At 40.7% G+C, this 19,424-nt stretch overlaps 1 protein-coding gene across 3 annotated transcripts; it reads left to right on the top strand.

The window, feature by feature from the left end:
* The first annotated feature begins 356 nt into the window (after window positions 1–356).
* Window positions 357–18,962, top strand: tnfrsf1b (tumor necrosis factor receptor superfamily, member 1B). Of its 3 annotated transcripts, XM_034287510.1 has the most exons (10): window positions 357–615; window positions 11,374–11,479; window positions 13,856–13,981; window positions 14,083–14,238; window positions 15,712–15,805; window positions 16,021–16,286; window positions 16,396–16,455; window positions 16,542–16,597; window positions 16,692–16,982; window positions 17,040–18,962. In XM_034287510.1, exons 1-10 carry the CDS (start codon window positions 592–594, stop codon window positions 17,676–17,678), a joined length of 1,818 nt encoding a protein of 605 aa, XP_034143401.1. In that variant the 5' UTR covers window positions 357–591; the 3' UTR covers window positions 17,679–18,962. The 3 variants fall into 3 exon arrangements, with proteins under 3 accessions (XP_034143401.1, XP_012993846.3, XP_012993848.3); XM_013138392.4 differs by having other exon boundaries at window positions 360–615; window positions 16,692–18,962; XM_013138394.4 differs by lacking the exon at window positions 357–615 and having other exon boundaries at window positions 11,387–11,565; window positions 16,692–18,962.
* The last annotated feature ends 462 nt before the right edge of the window (window positions 18,963–19,424 follow it).

Raw genomic sequence — 19,424 nt, 5'->3', positions numbered from 1 at the left:
GAGATCTCATCATCTATGTGCAACAATAGTGCAACAATTTAAAGATTATACCATAGGGTCTGTCCCTAATCTCTTTTTATTTAACTTGCACGAGTTTCTCTTCACATTTTGCTTGACTCGTGGGGTGGGTTGTTGGGGGGGGGGGGGCGTACTAATTTATTCAAAAATCATCATCATCAATTTCTCTCCAAACAAGTGGATGAATAATCTTAAGGCTTCCCTACATCTATATATAAAATGTTTTTATTTTACTTAATTTATTTAACTTAATTTTCGGAACAGAACATGGGGCATTTTATCCCATGTTACCCTCAATGTGGCAGCTGAACTCTGGTTATTTTGGTGTTTTACGCCCCTGATAGTCTGCATTGGAGGACTTGAGTGAAGTGTCCTGCTGCACAAAGACGCCCTCTACTTCTTCAACCACTCAGAAGTAAAAGGAAACGAACACTTGTCAACTACCTATATCATTTCAGCACGGTTTCAGTATGGAGTTTTTCTGAAGATCTTTAAAAGTCCACTGTTGTTAAGTCAATCGTTATACTGAGGACTCTAAGTTACATTCGTACGTTAAAGATTCATCTTGCGATCATGGTGCAGCCTTATAAAAACAAGGTAAGTGTTCAGCGGAATATAAAGGAGCGAATGCACTATAATAGAACTTCTTTGGCCATCAACCCAAGAACGTGGGTGCTAACATTACGTGGTGATTCCCTAAAGTTGATCCTGCCCTACGTTTCTTGGTTGTCATATTGTTGTTTTCTTTGCTTTCGTTGTTTGGCCTCAAGATCAAGAGCCAACAATGCATGATTGCGTGGTTTACATCTTGTGTCAAGGCGACATACGACGATTTAAAACTTGAAATTGACTGAATGCTTTTTAGACCCCCCCCTCACACTGCACGAGAAACGAACGTATCAGAAATTGTCACCGACCTTCACTAGGATTAAGGGCACGAGGGGAATAAACGTTGCGAAATATTGAAGTGTACAGTATGTCCAGCATAAAGAATGTTAACAGGTGTAGCAAGTTCAACAATCTGGCACTTTTTAAGCAGTAGATAATCTTTGTAATATTGTAAATTAAGTAAGTATGCTGTAAAAAACCCAATCATTTTGTATTTGTGAAATTCATATGCTCAATTTGAAGGAGTTTAATATAAAAGTGAATAAAAGGAGGGATCTAAATAAAAAAGTCACGGTCCACCTTTTTTGAATGTTGCAGTGATAGTACAGTAAGCAATTGCGTAATTTGAATCAGACTGGCTTCAGAACCACGCGCAGGCACTTTGCTATGATGTATTTGCTGGATAGGTCTGGTTACCATAGTAGAGTAGAGACTACCGTTGCAACTGTGATCTCTGGCTCTTGAAAGTTTGGTAACCTACAGTGGCTGATATTACCTCTAACTAATTACCTCCTGTAACGTATGAAATATGGTAAATATTTATCTTATTAGAGTGTTTTTCTAAAAGCGGTAAGGTGTAGTTACGGTAGATGTCCACTAGGCAATGTAGCTAGGCGAAATTTTCGCCTCTAATTTTCAATTGAGTCACAGGACCATGTGCACAGAGCAGTGTGGGATACCGAGTGGCGCGAAGCAAGCGTAGGAGGCGATGAAAAATAGAGCCACGGGGCAACAGCCCCGTTTCCTTTTACAATACTTTCTATCGTACAGTCTTTCCTATAGCAAAATGGACAAAATATTAATCGTTCGTATCATTGGATGGAAATACTACAAATAAGCGGGAAGACATTTAATTTGGTATTATATAAAGCTATGTCGTCAATACACAAACATTAGCTACAGCAGCTGCTATATCTCCTATATAGTTATTTTGATTTTCATTAACCTAATTATCGGATATCCTACATGTGTGGATTAACATACTATTACAACTACTACATAGCTGTACTAAATAGCTAGCTGCACAAGAGCTAGTCAACGTGAACTCTCTGCATTAACAAGAAACAATGTGTACACGCCCACAAGTGGCTAGCGATGAGCGAATCAAGCGATAAGCCAAGAAGCAGGTATACATCCCCCGTCAGGCTAATGTTATATATGAATGATAGTTGCGAAATATATTAGCTTGCTAGTTAGCAAACAGTCTACACTAGGTTCACCCAAGCGTGCCGCACAAGCCCTGAAAAGTGAAGCCAAAACGTCTCGATCGCCCCCTGGTGAGTGGTCCCAGTATAGGTCATAAATCCCGCCCTCCCCATGTTATTCAATGGGACGCGAGACCAACTAAAAAATTAAATTACCCTTCAAATATATTTTTTCCAAAGCTGGTTTCTGTCATTTACTGTAGTTTGTATCACGCTAATGTAAATTCAAGAGTTTGTTTTTAAAATAAGTTTGTTTTTAGTTAGTTATTTAATGCTCTAAAAACGGTGGTGTGACGTATTCACAGCTGTGATTGACAGCTATCTGAGCCGAGGAGCCACTGAATCTTCGGAGGACTGAGGAGATTGGAACTTTACATTTAATCTCTAAATTTCTATAATTGATATAATTTCACACGGACATAATGGGTTGTTCTGCAGTACATTGTGCTAACCGATCTGGCATTTCCAATCGATCTTTGAATTTTTTTCGGTAAGTTAAATTTATAAGCTATTTAATTAGTAAATAAATGTAATGGGCTAGCTAACGTTAGCTAAAAGACAACAAGCCTCGTTAATAGCCATGTTAATAGCAAGCAGGTGATCGTTAGCTAGAAGTTACCAATTATTTTTGTATTAGGCCTATTCTAAATTAAGGTTAAACATGATGTAAGTTAGGCTATAACATATCGTCTAGGTTTAACAAGCAAAGGTTGTACTCTACTTGGACTTGCGATTGATTACGGTATGCGCATTCTGCGAGGGAGAGTGAGGGCGGGGCACAGGGGTGGGGCCGTTGATTTCGCGGCTTTACGGCTTTACTTCCTTCTCGCTACTGCGCATAACTACTGCGCAGAACTGGTCCCAAGATCGCTATCTGCGCAGACGCAAGTCCAAGATGTCAGCGCCGTATCAGGACACTGGTGGCTTCATTTTTCACCAATGGAAAAGAGCGAAAGGGCGTCGTCCATTATTTATACAGTCTATGGGTTCACCTCACTCACAGCTACCACCATATGACATCAGCCAAGAAAATACTTTTTATGCAAAGTAGGAGTGGTACAGCTAGCTAGCTATGAAACATTAGAACAGGGGTGTCCAAATAAGTCCACTGGGAGACGTGTTTCTGCAGGTTTTCGGGTTTTCCTATAAATTGGTTCCCAGTTCACAACTATGTGAGGGTAGAAACTAACCAATTAGTAACGTAATTAGTCAATCAAGTAAAAGGAGAAAGCGAAAACCTGCAGACACACGGCCCTCCGTGGAATAGTTTGGACACCCTTGCATTAGAAGATCTAGCTAACTAACTAGCTTAATACTGTAGTTGATCTCTTGAAAAGTTGGCTAAAGTTGTAGTTCCCTACATAAGTATCTGCATTTTACATTTCAACCTTTATAGATCGAACATTGCCATTAGGTTATGCAGGCGTCAATGGAGATCAAGTTGTTGTCATGTCATAAGAACTGCATTTTGGCAGGATCAGATGGTGACCGTGAGAAGGTCCTTGTCATAGTAGAATCAGACCGCCAGGAAGAAAAGGTCAACCGTGGAGCTTTGGTGAAATGTTGTTTTTAAAGGTGGATTACTTAAATAAAGTTAGTTATGTTATGTGTAGCCCATATCTTGTATATTCATATTTATTAGCAGAACCAGAAGGATGTTGAGTCAACCAGTGAAGTCATGCAAGAGAGTGGTGGAGCTTGGGAGGTGAGGTTGTACAGTACTGGCTAAATGTAAATTACATATCAGGCACACATTGAAATACAGAGGTCTGTAGTAGCTCTTCACTAAGAGCACACATCATAGACAATATGTAAACCAAGTAATATTAAATGAAATGGCTGAAGGCTGTTTTTTGTGTGTTTCAATGAGATGTTGTGTCCATCAGTGCACATACAGGTTATGGCCCAGAAGTATGTGAACACCCGACGGTCACACCTATCTGAGCTTGATGACCATCCCATTCCAAAACATGGGCATTTGCAAAAACATATTTGTCCCCACTGGCGTAGCCATCCGGGGTGCGGTTGCACCAGGGCCCGCAGTGGGTGGGGGGCCGTGCTTGAACTCTATAATTTGTTTTTTTGTAATAACATTTTTTATTGTGTGTTTCTATGTGGTTATCACAGTCAGACTTGAGGATCGTCTTTCCATGTGTATATACTGTTTCGCAATTTTTCATCCCAGGGTGGTCCGTGTACATCTTGTACAACTTGCACCCCGGCCCGGCGTCACCACGCTACGCCTGTTTTTGTCCCGCTCTCATTTGAAATCAAACCTACGCCCCTGGCTGATCCTCTGACTCAATGCTAATGTGCCTTGGTCCAAATATGAGGCCATCCACCCACGCTATGCAGTGTTGTGACTGATGGTTCATGCTGTGGAAAAGTTAATGAAGTTGGTGTTTGTTACGCATGTTGGTTGAGAGGTACTTTGACATAAATCGTCTACGTGCCACAGTTACAACTACTACCCTAAGGTACACTACCATTCAAAAGTTTGGGATCACTTAGAAATATTGTTCCAAGGTGTTACGCTGCTATATTATTGTGCTGGGGGATATGAGGAATGCACTTCTAACTTTTCTCAGTCTCCTCCAGTTTTGGGGGCCCGTTGCTGTCCCTGTCCTTGTCCACCTGGTCATACTTTTGACCTAGTCTAGAGTCAAATAGACTCTGGATTTAGCCCAGAGAAATGTATTTGTTATTCTAATTGGACTCTTAATATCTCACCCGGCACAGCCAGAAGAGGACTGGTCACCCCTCTGAGCCTGGGTCTTCTCTAGGTTTCTTCCTAAAATTCGGCCTTCTTAGGGAGTTTTTCCTAGCCACTGAAATCCAAAACTACTGTTGTTTGCTCCTTGGGGATTAAGGACGGGTGTCTCTGTAAAGCACTTTGTGACAACTGCTGTTGTAAAAAGGGCTTTATAAATACATTTGATTGATTGATTGATCATTGTTTTCAAAAGAATGCAAATTCTTTGTCCATTAAAAAAACATTAAATTTACCAGAAATACATTGTAGACATTGTTAATGTTGTAAATGACTATTGTAGCAGGAAACGGCAGATTTTATATGGAATATCTACATAGGCAAACAGAGGCCCATTATCAACAACCATCAGTCCTATGTACCAATGGCATGTTGTATTTGCTAATCCAAGATAAGCAGAGATGTTGTGTTAGCTTATCATTTTAAAAGGCTATGTGATCATTAGGAAACCCTTTTGCAATTATTTTAGCCTAGCTGAAAACTGTTGTCCTGGTTAAAGAAGAAGTGAAACTGGCCTTCTTTCGGCTAGTTGAGTATCATTATCATGAGCAATTTTGGGTTCGATTACAGGCTCAAAATGTCCAGAAACAAAGAACTGTCTTTTGAAACTCATCAGTTCATTCTTGTTCTGAGACATTCCATGCGAGATTGCCAAGAAACTGAATATCTCAAGGTTGTATACTACTCCCTTCACAGAACAGCACAAACTGTAACCAGAATAGAAAGAGGAGTGGGAGGCCTTGTTGCACAACTGAGCAAGAGGACAAATACATTAGTGTCTAGTTTAAAAAAACAGACACCTCACAGGTCTTCATCTGGCATCTACATTAAATAGTACCCGCAAAACACCAGTTTCAGTGTCAACAGTGAAGAGGCAATTCCAGGATGCTGATTATCAATTTGATGTTATTTGAATGGACAACAATTGGATTTTCTTTCCAAACATTTGAATGGTAGTGTATAAACTAAGAGCATATGGTTGGGACAAAACGCTTGGGCCAAATCAAGTGTGTATTGCATATGTTTAGATGTTTTCAGGGCATGTACAATCTATTCATAATCACAGCATATGGGTCATTCTACGAAAATGGTGGCTTTCCTGTCCCTGCCTACCAGGAAAAACACTTAAGTGTCTGATAATATCACAAGATGTTTTTTGTTTTAATTGAAGTGTTTTATTCTTAATAGAACACATGTAAGACATTATATTGCAAGCAACGTTTTGTATATATTGTTAACATGGTTCAGTACCATGACAGTGACTGTTCCTTCATGTCCCTCTGGTTAGGCGTCATGATATAGTGACATATTTTAAGTTCAAAGATATTCTTGTCATAATACCAAGGAAAGAATTATAGTTATTTAATGGAATACTTAAAAAAAGTAAGCAAAAAGCATTCTATAGAAGTTAGAGATAAGTAATATCATACAAAGAGCTTAGGAAAAGTTTACAAAATAAGTCTTTGGATATCCCTCTTAGCACAGTTGGATCAGTGACCAGGAACTGCCAAGAAATGTCTGCCCCTTACAACTCAGTGCTCAAACATGGAGACTCATGAGAGAAGCCACAGAGGTCAATGATCGCTTTCAACAAAGTTCAATGACTGGGAGTGGACCAATAGGGAAATACTGCAAGAGAACAAGCTTCGGTTTATCTAACTTTCAGCAGGACAACGATACCAATACAATATTGAAGTGAAACCAGAACAAAATGAGAATGTCCTACATATGCCAAGGGTTGAGCTCAATCCCTGTGAGAATCTATTTGAAAGCTTGTGGTCCACAAGCATCAAGTATTTGATACATTGCTGATTTTGCAGGTTTTCCCACTTAAAAAGCATGTAGAAGTGTGTAATTTATATCACAGGTACTCTTCAACAGTGATGGAATCTAAAACAAAAATCCAGAAAATCACATTGTAAGATTTGTATGTAATTAATTAGCATTTTATTGCATGACATAAGTATTTGATTCATCAGAAAAGCAGAACTTAATATTTACAGAAACCTTTGTTTGCAATTACAGAGATCATACGTTTCCTGTAGTTCTTGACCAGGTTTGCACACACTGCAGCAGGAATTTAGTCCCACTCCTCCATACAGACCTTCTCCAGATCCTTCAGGTTTCGGGGCTGTCGCTGGGCAATACGGACTTTCAGCTCCCTCCAAAGATTTTCTATTGGGTTCAGTTCTGGAGACTGGCTAGGCCACTCCAGGACCTTGAGATGCTTCTTACGGAGCCACTCCTTAGTTGCCATGGCTGTGTGTTTCGGGTTGTTGTCATGCTGGAAGACCCAGCCACGACCCATCTTCAATGCTCTTACTGAGGGAAGGAGGTTGTTGGTCAAGATCTTGCGATACACGGCCCCATCCATCCTCCCCTCAATATGGTGCAGTCGTCCTGTCCCCTTTGCAGAAAAGCATCCCCAAAGAAAGATGTTTCCACCTCCATGCTTCATGGTTGGGATGGTGTTCTTGGGGTTGTACTCATTCTTCTTCCTCCTCTAATCACGGCAAGTGGAGTTTAGACCAAAAAGCTCTATTTTTGTCTCATCAGACCACATGACCTTCTCTTATTCCTCCTCTGGTCATTGGCAAACTTCAGATGGGCCTGGAAATGCGCTGGATTGAGCAGGGGGACCTTGTGGGCTGCAGGATTTTAATCCATGACGGCATAGTGTGTTACTAATGGCTCTCTTTGAGACTGTGGTCCCAGCTCTTTTCAGGTCATTGACCAGGTCCTGCTGTGTAGTTCTCACCTTCCTCATGATCATTGATGCCCCACAAGGTGAGATCTTGCATGGAGCCCCAGGCCGAGGGAGATTGAGCGTCATATTGAACTTCTTCCATTTTCTAATAATTGCGCCAATAGTTGTTGCTTTCTCACCAAGCTGCTTGCCTATTGTCTTGTAGCCCATCCCAGCCTTGTGCAGGTCTACAATTGTATCCCTGATGTCCTTACACAGCTCTCTGGTCTTGGCCATTGTGGAGAGTTTGGAGTCTGTTTGATGGAGTGTGTGGACAGGTGTCTTTTATACAGGTAACAAGTTCTAACATGTGCAGTTAATACAGGTAATGAGTGGAGAACAGGAGGGCTTCTTAAAGAAAAACTAACAGGTCAGTGAGAGCCAGAATTCTTACTGGTTGGTAGGTGATCAAATACTTATGTCATGCAATAAAATGCAAATTAATTATAAAGAAATCATACAATGGGATTTTCTGGATTTTTGTTTTAGATTCTGTCTCTCACAGTTGAAGTGTACCTATGATAAAAATTACAGACCACTACATGCTTTGTAAGTAGAAAAATCTGCAAAATCGGTAGTGTATCAAATACTTGTTCTCCCCACTGTATATTTGCACCAGAGGAAGCAGATTAAACCACTTTGGCAACACTAGGCCACAAAAAGACCTTTTCTTGTTATTGTAGACTTTTCATTCTGAAGTAGCGGTTAGAATAGTAAATCACTCCTAGGTTTGGGGTTGTTGGAAAAGCATTGTCCATTGGAAGGGAGAGTGTGCACTCCATGCACTCTTTGAGCCGTAGATCACTGTTTAAGCACTGTTTTGTTGAAAAACATTTTCAGAAAGTAAATTTTTCTTAGTTGCATCTAGACTCTTGGTCATTTTTGTTGTTTTTGTGTGTCTGTGCGTGAGTGAGAAAGAGGAAGAGAGAGTGTTGAGTAGTCCTGGATATATACAAAATCCTTGATAGAGAAACTAGTCTTATTATTTGAGCACCAGATTTGGCCTGGAATGAAGAAAATTCAAGATGCTTCAGAAGGCATTCACGCAAATGTATAATAAAATTTGGCAAAGAGGAGACAAATTTGGCATAGCATCAGATGCAATGAACTTTAATAGCTTGTCAACACCAAACTGTTGTAAGATATTACTGTACATGCAAATGATAGGCTATGTGTATAATTATTTTAGTGCTTTCACTTCCTCCAACATTGAAAGGAAATAAGTCTTGGTTAAAGGATGACCAAGGGTATCCTTTATACTCATCCTGTTGCAAAACTTTTCATGTGTTGCAGAAACTATTTACCAGAGGAAGTAGCCAAGTGAGAAATGTTCAGTGGGAGAATTTGGTTATCATAAAACTGAGTAGGCTACACCAAAATATGCCAACTAGAAAGCTTCAGGAGCAGGTGGACTACGTTACAGTTTGCTAAAAAGTGCCTTAAAATACCTGTAGAGTTCTGGAACGAAGTCTCATGGTAGATTAACTTGTGCTTGATAGAAAAAAAGTGTGTTTGAATAAGAGGAACTGCACATGACCCAAAGTATACTGTGGTGTTACAGCTTGGGCATAAATGTCAGGAACTGGAACATGTCTCCTTTGATGATATACCGTAATTGCTAAGGGGAGCATCACAATAAATTCTTGCTGGGTGTGGCTTAACATGGTTACTGGCAGTCACTCTAATGTAAATGTTAATTTCATTCATGTTTCGTTGTTTGACTTTAATGTTTTATATTGTTTTAGTAACCAAAACTTAAGTATTACTCAGATAAATTAGTGATACTCATGTATCACTCAGATTAATATGTTACCTGCTAAACAACACCAAGGCGGCCAAAGCACTGGAACTTCTCCAAATCTGGAACCAGTGTAGTTTTACTTTTCCAGTCTATTTGTGATATTATGACATGTTTGTTATCCGATTTTAAGCTAATAATAAAACAATACAATCTCTGGTAATGCAGTGTAATACAACTTCAAATAACATTGCTGCCAGAACATAACCTAATGTTGCAGACACTATGGAAGCCTGGATAAAACACAATTCATGTCTTTATTTGTCATCAAGGCTACATGTAGCTAGTTGCCATTGGTGAAGTTTTCTGTTTGATCTTTGCTTTTACTCAAGCAAGTGCGCTTGTGTTACAGCCATAAATACTAAAGCCAAATCACTAATCAAACCATGATTTACCGATAAGTTGGTATTCTTCAGATCATGAGAAGTTCCTTTTTTTAACTACAGTTTCCTCTTTCTATCATCCTGGAAGGTATACTTTCCAGCTATGTCAACCCTATCGCATGTTTGTTAAACCTCCTATTACTACAGCTGTAATCCCACAGAATTGGAAAGCTGCTGCTGTCATTCCTCTTTTCAAAGGGGATGGTAAGCTCAAACCTGACAGTTATCCTGCCCTGCCTACTTAAAGTTTTTAAATGCCAGGTCAACAAAAGTTAACCCGCCGTCGTGAGTTCCACAGCATTATCTCTGCGGCTCAGTTGACTCTCAGAGCGGGTGATGGGTCTGTCAGAGCGGGTGATGGGTCTGTCAACAGCGGGGGATGGGTCTGTCAAGAGCGGGGGATGGGTCTGTCAAGAGCGGGGGATGGGTCTGTCAAGAGCGGGTGATGGGTCTGTCAAGAGCGGGGGATGGGTCTGTCAAGAGCGGGGGATGGGTCTGTCAAGAGCGGGGGATGGGTCTGTCAAGAGCGGGGGATGGGTCTGTCAAGAGCGGGGGATGGGTCTGTCAAGAGCGGGGGATGGGTCTGTCAAGAGCGGGGGATGGGTCTGTCAAGAGCGGGGGATGGGTCTGTCAAGAGCGGGGGATGGGTCTGTCAAGAGCGGGGGATGGGTCTGTCAAGAGCGGGGGATGGGTCTGTCAAGAGCGGGGGATGGGTCTGTCCGAGCATGACAATAGACAATGTCTGTTAAGGAGTAAATATCAATACATCCAAATGTGTATAAAAAAGACAACTTTCCAGGGGGTGTACTTACTTTTTTTTAAATGACTATAACCATAGGATGCTCAGATTTATCCTCACGAATAGCCTATGTTCTGTATGATAGGGTTGCAGATTTAATATTTAGTTTTAGTTATAATGCATCATGGCTATCATTTGAAATAAAGATGAATTCCACAGAATACAGTGTATGTAATGAATTCTCAATTTCACCATAAATGGAAATACAGATGTTTTTCAAAGATCCATTTCAGACTTAACTTGCATATTCATCAAAAGCAAAAATGTATCAAACCAGAAAACTTCTGCATTAGACTGTATATTATTTGGGGTGGTTACTATTAAGGAAAAGGAAATGCCTGTTCTCTGTGTTACATCTACAAAGAGATGGAGAATGATAGTGTGAAATCCTGGCAGTGGTGCGTCTTTGTTGTTGAGGCTGCATAGTCTGTCCCTCGCAGCTTATCTGAAGTTTGCTCTTGTTTCGTTTGCTTGCACTTGCTATCTCTCATCTCCTGTTCATCTCCTACCACTTCCTGTCATACACGAGAAAACAGACAGGGGCTTTTTAATTGGTTTTACCGACCGAACATTGTACCTTTTCATGCGCGTGTCCTGGAAAACTTCAATATGTGACTTCACCACATATTTCCGTATTTGTTCTTCAAAGAGAATAGAACAGGTCTTGTTTTTTGCTGACACATTTCCCCCCAGCTCTTGGGTGGGTATTCCACCCATCACCGGTCTTCTTGATCTAATACACCTCACGTGTTCCTTCTCCCTACAGGTGTACACTCTGCCCTACAGGCCGGACACAGGCGAATTGTGCACCAATGGCACAACTGAATACTACTGCAAAAATGTCCATATGTGCTGCAGTCTGTGCAGTCCTGGTAAGGTTCACTCCTTCCTCCAGGACAATAATGTGCAGTCCTGGTAAGGTTCACTCCTTCCTCCAGGACAATAATGTGCAGTCCTGGTAAGGTTCACTCCTTCTTCCAAGACAATAATTAAACTTGGAATTCTTTACAATCTCTGTGCTAAATGTGACCGCTATTATGATATTTTAGGCTTATGTTTTTATTACTAAGACATATTACAATATTACTACTGCAACACTTGAAATACACAACCATTCAATAGTTATAGGTCACTTAGAAATGTCCTTGTTTTCAAAATAAGAGCAATTTTTTTGTCCATTAAAATAACTGCAAATTGATCTGAAATACAGTGTAGACATAGTTAATGTAGTAAATGACTACTGTAGCTGGAAACTGATTTTTGTTGTTGGAATATCTACATAGGCATACAGAGGCCCATTATCAGCAACCATTAGTCCGGTGTTCCAATGGCATGTTAGGTTTGCTAATCTAACTTTAACATATTAAAAGGCAAATGTATCATTATAAAACCCATTTGCGGTTATGTTAGTACAGCTGAAAACTGTTTAAAGAAGCAATAAAAATTGTCATCTTTAGACTAGACGAGTATCTGGAACATTAACTATAATGTGGGTTCGATTATATGCTCAAAATGTCCAGAAACAAAGAACTTTCTTCTGAAACTTGTCAGTTTATTCCTGTTCTGAGAAATGAAAACTACACTCAAAATGTACCTAATTTGGGTCGTTTCTGCCACCCAGTGCTGGGTTTCCATAGTGCATATCCAGCACTGGGTTATTTTGACCCAGTGGGGTTGGGTTATCTAAATGACCCAACATGTTGGGTTACTTGATTTAACCAGACATGGTTATTTTGACCCAGTGGTGTTGGGTTTTCTACTCTTTGGTTGGGTTATGGTTATTCATAGATTTTTCTACCCAGCTTTGGGTAATTTCTTAGTTGCTTGCTGGGTTAATGTTGTTTTAAATCCTAATTTTTATTTAACAAAATGCATTTTATCCTCCTAAGGCGTGAGCTTTGACAATGTATGGATTTTTTATTAATCTTAGCTGTTTGGGATTAGTAGGACCTTAATATCTAAGCCTTGTCTTTGAACAGGAAGTACTTTTTGGGAAAATAATTATGATGACATTGGGTTTATTTTACTACATAACACAATAAAGTCACCAACGTGTTGAAGTAGAAAACTGTTAATTTCAACTGTTTTTATCAAAACAGAACATGAACAAATTTGCAAACAGTGTGAGTGAGTATATGTATGTGAATGCGCACTAAGTGTGTGGGCATTTCAATGCCTGAACATGGCAACATATAAGGCTAATGACATATACAGTCAGTGTTTTATTTATATACTGTACATCATAATATATACTGCATTTGTCAGTACCAGAGGGGTATTCAAAGTTCAAGAAGTAATGTATGTTACATGCACCAACACAGGTGAATGGTGTAGGAACCCTAAAACATAGTGTCATAATAAGAGGACACACTGTCACAGGAGGTTAAAGACTATTGTCAATATTACGTATATGGTCAATCAATGAAGACAAATCGTCAGTAAATGAATAAGCATTTATTGATGTAATTCTTACACAAAATCACAATTACATTTAAAACATCCCTATCCCCTTAAAAGCACAATGAATAATTTCTAAATAAATATATGGATAATTCTATGCCAGTTCCAATGTTACTAACACTGGAAGTTGCCTCATCACTGTTGACTTTGAGACTGGTGTTTTGCGGGTACTATTTAATGAAGCTGCCAGTTGAGGACCTGTGAGGCATCTGTTTCTCAAACTAGACACTCAAATATATTTGTCCTCTTGCTAAGTTGTGCACCTCAGCCTCCCACTGCTCTCTCTATTCTGGTTAGAGCCAGTTTGTGTTGTTCTGTGAAGGGAGTAGTACATAGCGTTGTACGAAATCTTCAGTTTCTTGGCAATTTCTCATGTAATGGCCTTCATTTCTCAGAACAAGAATAGCCTGAAGAGTTTCAGAAAAAAGGTTATTTGTTTCTGGCCCTTTTGAGCTTGTAATCAAACCCACAAACACTAATACTGAAGATATTGAACCAGCCTAAAGAAGGCCAGTTTTATTGCTTATTTAAAAAAAAATAAAAGAGGGCTTTGTAATGCTCGATTGGCCTTTTAAAGTGATGAACTTGGATGAGCAAACGCAACGTGCCGTTGGAACACAGGAGTGATGGCTGCTGATAACGGACCTCTGTGTCCCTGTGTAGATGTTCCATAGAAAAGTCAGCTGTTTAATGGACTCGAAATGTGCCTTTCTTTCAAAAACAAGGACATTTCTAAGTGACCCCTTTTGAGCGGTGCTGTATGTACTGAGACATTTCTGTCATGACAGGGACTCGCAGAAAGGTTGAATGCAGCTCTACTTCAGACACTGTGTGTGAACCATGCCATGCAGGCCAGTATATTGCCAACTTTAATTACACTCCTAATTGCTTCAGATGTCCCAAGTGTTCAGAAGGTGGGTGGATTATATAATTTCAAGAGATGTGTAATTTCATAGTCGCAGATGGTTGACCTGTGTCGTCTTTCATGAGCTTTTGTTTCTCTTCCCATGCCAAGACAAAGGCCTGCAGTATGTTCAGCGGTGCACCAGCAGCACTAAGGCCATTTGTGAGTGTAAGTCTGGGATGTACTGCATACTGGGCAAAAGCCCCGACTGCATGGAGTGTGCCAGTTATTCATACTGCAAGCCCGGCGAAGGGGTCTCCACAAAAGGTAATACTGCTGGACACAACTTCCACGCGCTTATGTCCTTGTCAAATACAACCCTGTTTCCATAAATGTTGGGACGCTGTGTCAAATGTTAATTAAAACCGAATGCAATTATGTGCAAGTCATTTAAACCCTATATTCAATAGAAAATAGTACAAAGACAACATATCAAAAGTTGAAACTGAGAAATGTTAATGTTTCTTGAAAGATATATGCCCACTTTGAATTTGATGCCAGCAACACATTTCAAAAAAGCTGGGACAGGGGCAACAAAAGACTGGAAAAGTTATATATCTCACAACTAATTAGATTATTTGGCAACCGGTCAGTAACATGCTTAGGTATAAAAAGAGCATCCCAGAGAGGTTGAGTTTCCTCTGTAAAGGACTGCACAGGCATATATTGAAACAATTCAATAATAACATTTCTCACCATAAAACGTTTGGGGATCTGATCATCTTTGGTACATAATATCATTCAAAGATTCAGAAAATCCGGAGAAATCTCTATACGCATAGGACAAGGCCAAAAACCAATATTGGATGGCTGTGAACAATATGTTTTGGAGCAAGATATTGCTGCCATCCAGACAATGCCTTTTTCAGGGAAGGCCTTGGTTATTTCAGCAAGATAATGCTAAATCACATATGGCGCATATTACAACAGCATTGCTCTGTAAAATATCCATAAAAGGTGCTAAACTGGCCTGCCTGCAGCCCAGACCTGTCACCTATTGAAAACATTTGGCATGTTATGAAATGAAAAATACAACAAGCTGTTGAGCAGCTAAAATGCTATATCAAGCAATAATGGGAATACATTGCACTTCAAAAACAATCACTTCAGACAGAAAACCCCACGAATGAGTTTAACCATTTATTAGACAACTTGTGTACAGCCCTGTACTTGCAAGTCTTGGCATTAGGTTCTGCTCCTTTAGTGTACCTCATGGCCATTATGTGATCGTGTACACGATACCACCACAATAACATATCTTGTTATTATTTATACAATTCCCATGGCAATGAGCAAGGTGTGCAGTACCGATCCCCCCCACAAGGAACACAGAGACGAACAGGTGAGGCAGGGGTGGTGGGTGGGCGCGCCCCCGCATGCTGTACGAGCTCGACACCGACTGACTAAGTAACCTGATGTTTATATACAGGTATGTGATCTGACGTGGTGAGGGCGATTATGCATCAGTTGATGCATGCTCCCAATTACCACTCAGGTTTCCTGGCTGAACTGGCTATGCTAATATTTCTCAGTTTCAACATGTGATATGTTGTATTTCAATGAAATGAAGGGATAATAAAATGCTAATAAAAACATCATTGCCTTCTGTGTTAGCATCTTTCCATGTTAACATGTGTACTGTATTTTCATAACCAACAAGTAAAGCTTATATTATCGTGAAAAGGTGAATGTTACAATTGACTCTGAGAATTTACATGATGATGTCTTGTGGTGTTTCAGGGACAGCAGATTCAGATGTGAAATGTGAAACCTGCCCCAACGGAACCTTCTCAGACCAACACTCCTACACCCAGGCATGTCAGCCCTACACAGAGTGAGTCAATCACATTCGTGCAGACCCACACAAACACATACATTTCTCTTTCTATTGTATTGTGGACCTTCTCAGGGCCGATTTGTCAAGTTTTACTATCTTTGCGGGTACGTTTGGACCTCACCTTTACACATAAACCTGGATCTCTCTCTCAGACACACAAACACACACAGTTCTTGTTTTTTGTAACAATTAGACTGACACTGTCTCCACAGCTGCAAGTCTCAGGGAAGGCCCATACTGACTTACGGTAATGCCAGCTCAAATGTGATATGTGGACTGAAGATAAATGAATCACCGAAAACCACCACACCTTCACGGCCACAGTTGACAACGCTGCCGTCTGGTAGGGGGCACACCCAGCCAAGTCTGCAGAGCCTGTCTACTCTACCAACCAAACTAGTCCCAAAGCTGGCATCCACTGACTGGCTGGTCGTCGCTTCGACAGAAGGCAAATCACCAGGCTTTGACCCATGGATGGGTAAATCCAGAGAGCTACTAGATGTGGTCCATGAGTCACACTCCTGTTTTGAATGTTCCTCTGCTTCAGTCTCCCTACTAACATGTCTATGTTGTTGTCCCCCCACCAGTTGCTGGAGTAATGACAGGTTTTTTCTTGCTGGTCTTAGGCATGGTCCTTTGCAAGAAAGGTAAAGCTGTACGGATCAGATCTTGATTGTAAAAACCCAGATTTTATTGCAGATCTGGGCATGAATTGTTTATTGTTCTCTTATAGCCATCATCCAGTTCAGACGAGCTACAGAAGAGAATTCTGAGAAGGCAGTAATTAAAGTGAGTTATGTTTTGACATCTAAGAACAAGAACATTTTGATTCCTTGAACTTGAACAAATTATTTCTCTCTCTGTCTCTCTCGCTCTCTCTCAGTTTGATAGTGATGGGCCATTAGTTGTTTGCAACAGTTCAATCAAAACCATCTGTCAGGAAAAGACGTTTCTTCTGGGAGGCAGCAACGAGGCCAGTCAGCCAGAGACCCTGCAGGGCACTACAATGGGATCAGGGTGCTTCAACAGCCTGGAGGGCCTGTCAGTAGACCCCCTGTCTCCACTTCAACAGCCCAGCATCTTCCAGTCCACCCTCCAACAGCCTAGCACCCTCCAGTCCAGCCTCCAACAACCTAGCACCCTCCAGTCCACCTTCCAACAGCCTGGCACCCCGGTCAACACCCCCCAGCCTAGCACCCTCCAGTCCACCTTCCAACAGCCTGGCACTCTGGTCAACACCCCCCAGCCTAGCACCCTCCAGTCCACCTTCCAACAGCCTGGCACTCTGGTCAACACCCCCCAGCCTAGCACCCTCCAGTCCACCTTCCAACAGCCTGGCACCCTGGTCAGCACCCCCCAGCCTAGCACCCTCCAGTCCAGCCTCCAACAACCTAGCACCCTCCAGTCCACCTTCCAACAGCCTGGCACCCCGGTCAACACCCCCCAGCCTAGCACCCTCCAGTCCACCTTCCAACAGCCTGGCACCCCGGTCAACACCCCCCAGCCTAGCACCCTCCAGTCCAGCCTCCAACAACCTAGCACCCTCCAGTCCAGCCTCCAACAGCCTAGCACCCTCCAGTCCAGCCTCCAACAGCCCAGCACCCTGGTCAGCACCCCCCAGCCCAGCAACTGCCAATCAAACAGCTCCCTGCCATCCAGCCCCCTGGTTAATGTCAACATCACCGTTAACTATCCTGTGAACATTGGAAACGGGCTGTGCTCCACCCCTACGAGCAGCACCCCCACAGGTTCCTCACAGGCTGATTCTGAGGCTCCTCTTTCCAGGGAGGAGGAGTACGTGAACATGCCACTGCAAGAGGGTGGCAAGGAGGCACTTACAGCAACACAGGAAAGTGGGCATTATATATAAAGACTGGGGAATCAGATAATAGATTGGGTTTTAATGCTGTTTTATATACAGTAGTACAAGTATGTACAATGCCAACTCTAGCCTTTTGGGGGCCCATAGAAATGTTTTATTTTGGGCCCCTTCCCCTTACGTTTGGGGGCTCCCTAGCAGTTGGAGGACCCCTAGTGGTTGGGGGCCCTAAGTGACCGCTTCTGTCGCATATGTCTGGAGCCGACCCGAGTATTTACACAGTCAAGTGGATGTGTTCAAACTTTTGACTGGTACTGTGTATGTATAATATATGTATCATCACAGTATGATTGCTATTGAAGCACTGTTGCTGACTTTGAATATTGAAAGAAGATGGCACCAAATGACTTCTTATGCAGGGCCTTAGCTGAACACCGGAATACATTTTTAACAGTTGTTTAAAGAATTACGATTGAAGTGAATGATGTAAACTGTAAATGTGGCATAGCTCAAAGTATGTGTAATGATTTTAGCATAGGTAGGCAGTAACATTTTAGTATGTACCATCATATTTTTTTATTCACCATTATTCACTATGGCCTATATGAGATGTTGTATTCTTGTGAGATGAATACATTATTAAACTTTCCAGTGTAAGTTTTTGCTCTTTTGCGAAACTGCAATCGCATACTAAACAAACCTGCTTTGTTTATAGCCTTTCCCCTGTACATGTTGAAGAGTCTGCATATGTTTTGTAAATTTGAAGCAATTGACTAGTAACAAGTTAATGAGTCATTTCACACATTGCATAATGGTTTTAAAATCTTATATTGCAGTGTACAAAAACAAGACAAACTATATACATAGGGTATACACATTTAAACACAAAAATTATTTGAGGGTTTGCTTTGCATGACCATTCATAAGCCATTTGCAATTATGTTTACACTTATTACAATAAAGAGATTCATGCAGTATATGCTGTTCTGATTTTAAATAAAAGTAAAACATATCAAGCTGAACATCTTTGAAATGTCAGCTCATCTAGAACCCACAAATGAGGGATGATATGACATTTTTGTACACTGAACAAACCAATTTGTGCACAACATTTGAGGGATATTTTCTGTGTTATGGAATATTTCGTTATATTCTTTCTCAGCTTATAAATAATATGACCAAAAATATACGTGTTGCATTTAGATTTTTGTTCAGTATATATTTTGTGAATGGATTGGTCAAAGATTTGTATAACTCGCCATGGCTTTGCTTTTAAATTAAACTATGTATCACCACCTACTGGTGGAATCAAACATTATTAAACTGTGTAGGTCATAATGTATGTATGTATTATTTTCCTCAACGTTTTCGGTTCTAATAACCAGTAAGTATATTTTGTTAAACGGAATTATAATCGCCTGCAATAACATAAAAGGTTCATGGATACATAAAATATAAACTAGATATACGTAGATTGACGCACCAATCCAGCAGAATTCTCAGAATTAAATTCTTCCTCTGTCTATTTACGTTCTACCATCAATATTGTTTCCTGTTAAAATGGTCAAAGTCAAAGATTTTTATAAGACTATTACTGTGTTACAATAACATCACAATGTAGTCAGGTAGCTAACAGCATAGTAAAACAAACATTTTAAACGTCTACTTGGAATATCAATCTATGTTTATTGTTTTTCTACTCTTACAAAAACGATTTAATCGTTTGTATGTGTATACTTTTATTTTGAAAATAAGTTTCATGTTAGTGCTGCTGGTGCCACTGAACTTTGTCTCAAC

The sequence above is a fragment of the Esox lucius genome, chromosome 17 (genome assembly GCF_011004845.1).
Source record: "Esox lucius isolate fEsoLuc1 chromosome 17, fEsoLuc1.pri, whole genome shotgun sequence".
Lineage (NCBI taxonomy): Eukaryota > Metazoa > Chordata > Actinopteri > Esociformes > Esocidae > Esox > Esox lucius.
Note: the sequence above shows the minus strand (reverse complement) of the source record. Positions and strands in the feature narration are given on the sequence as shown.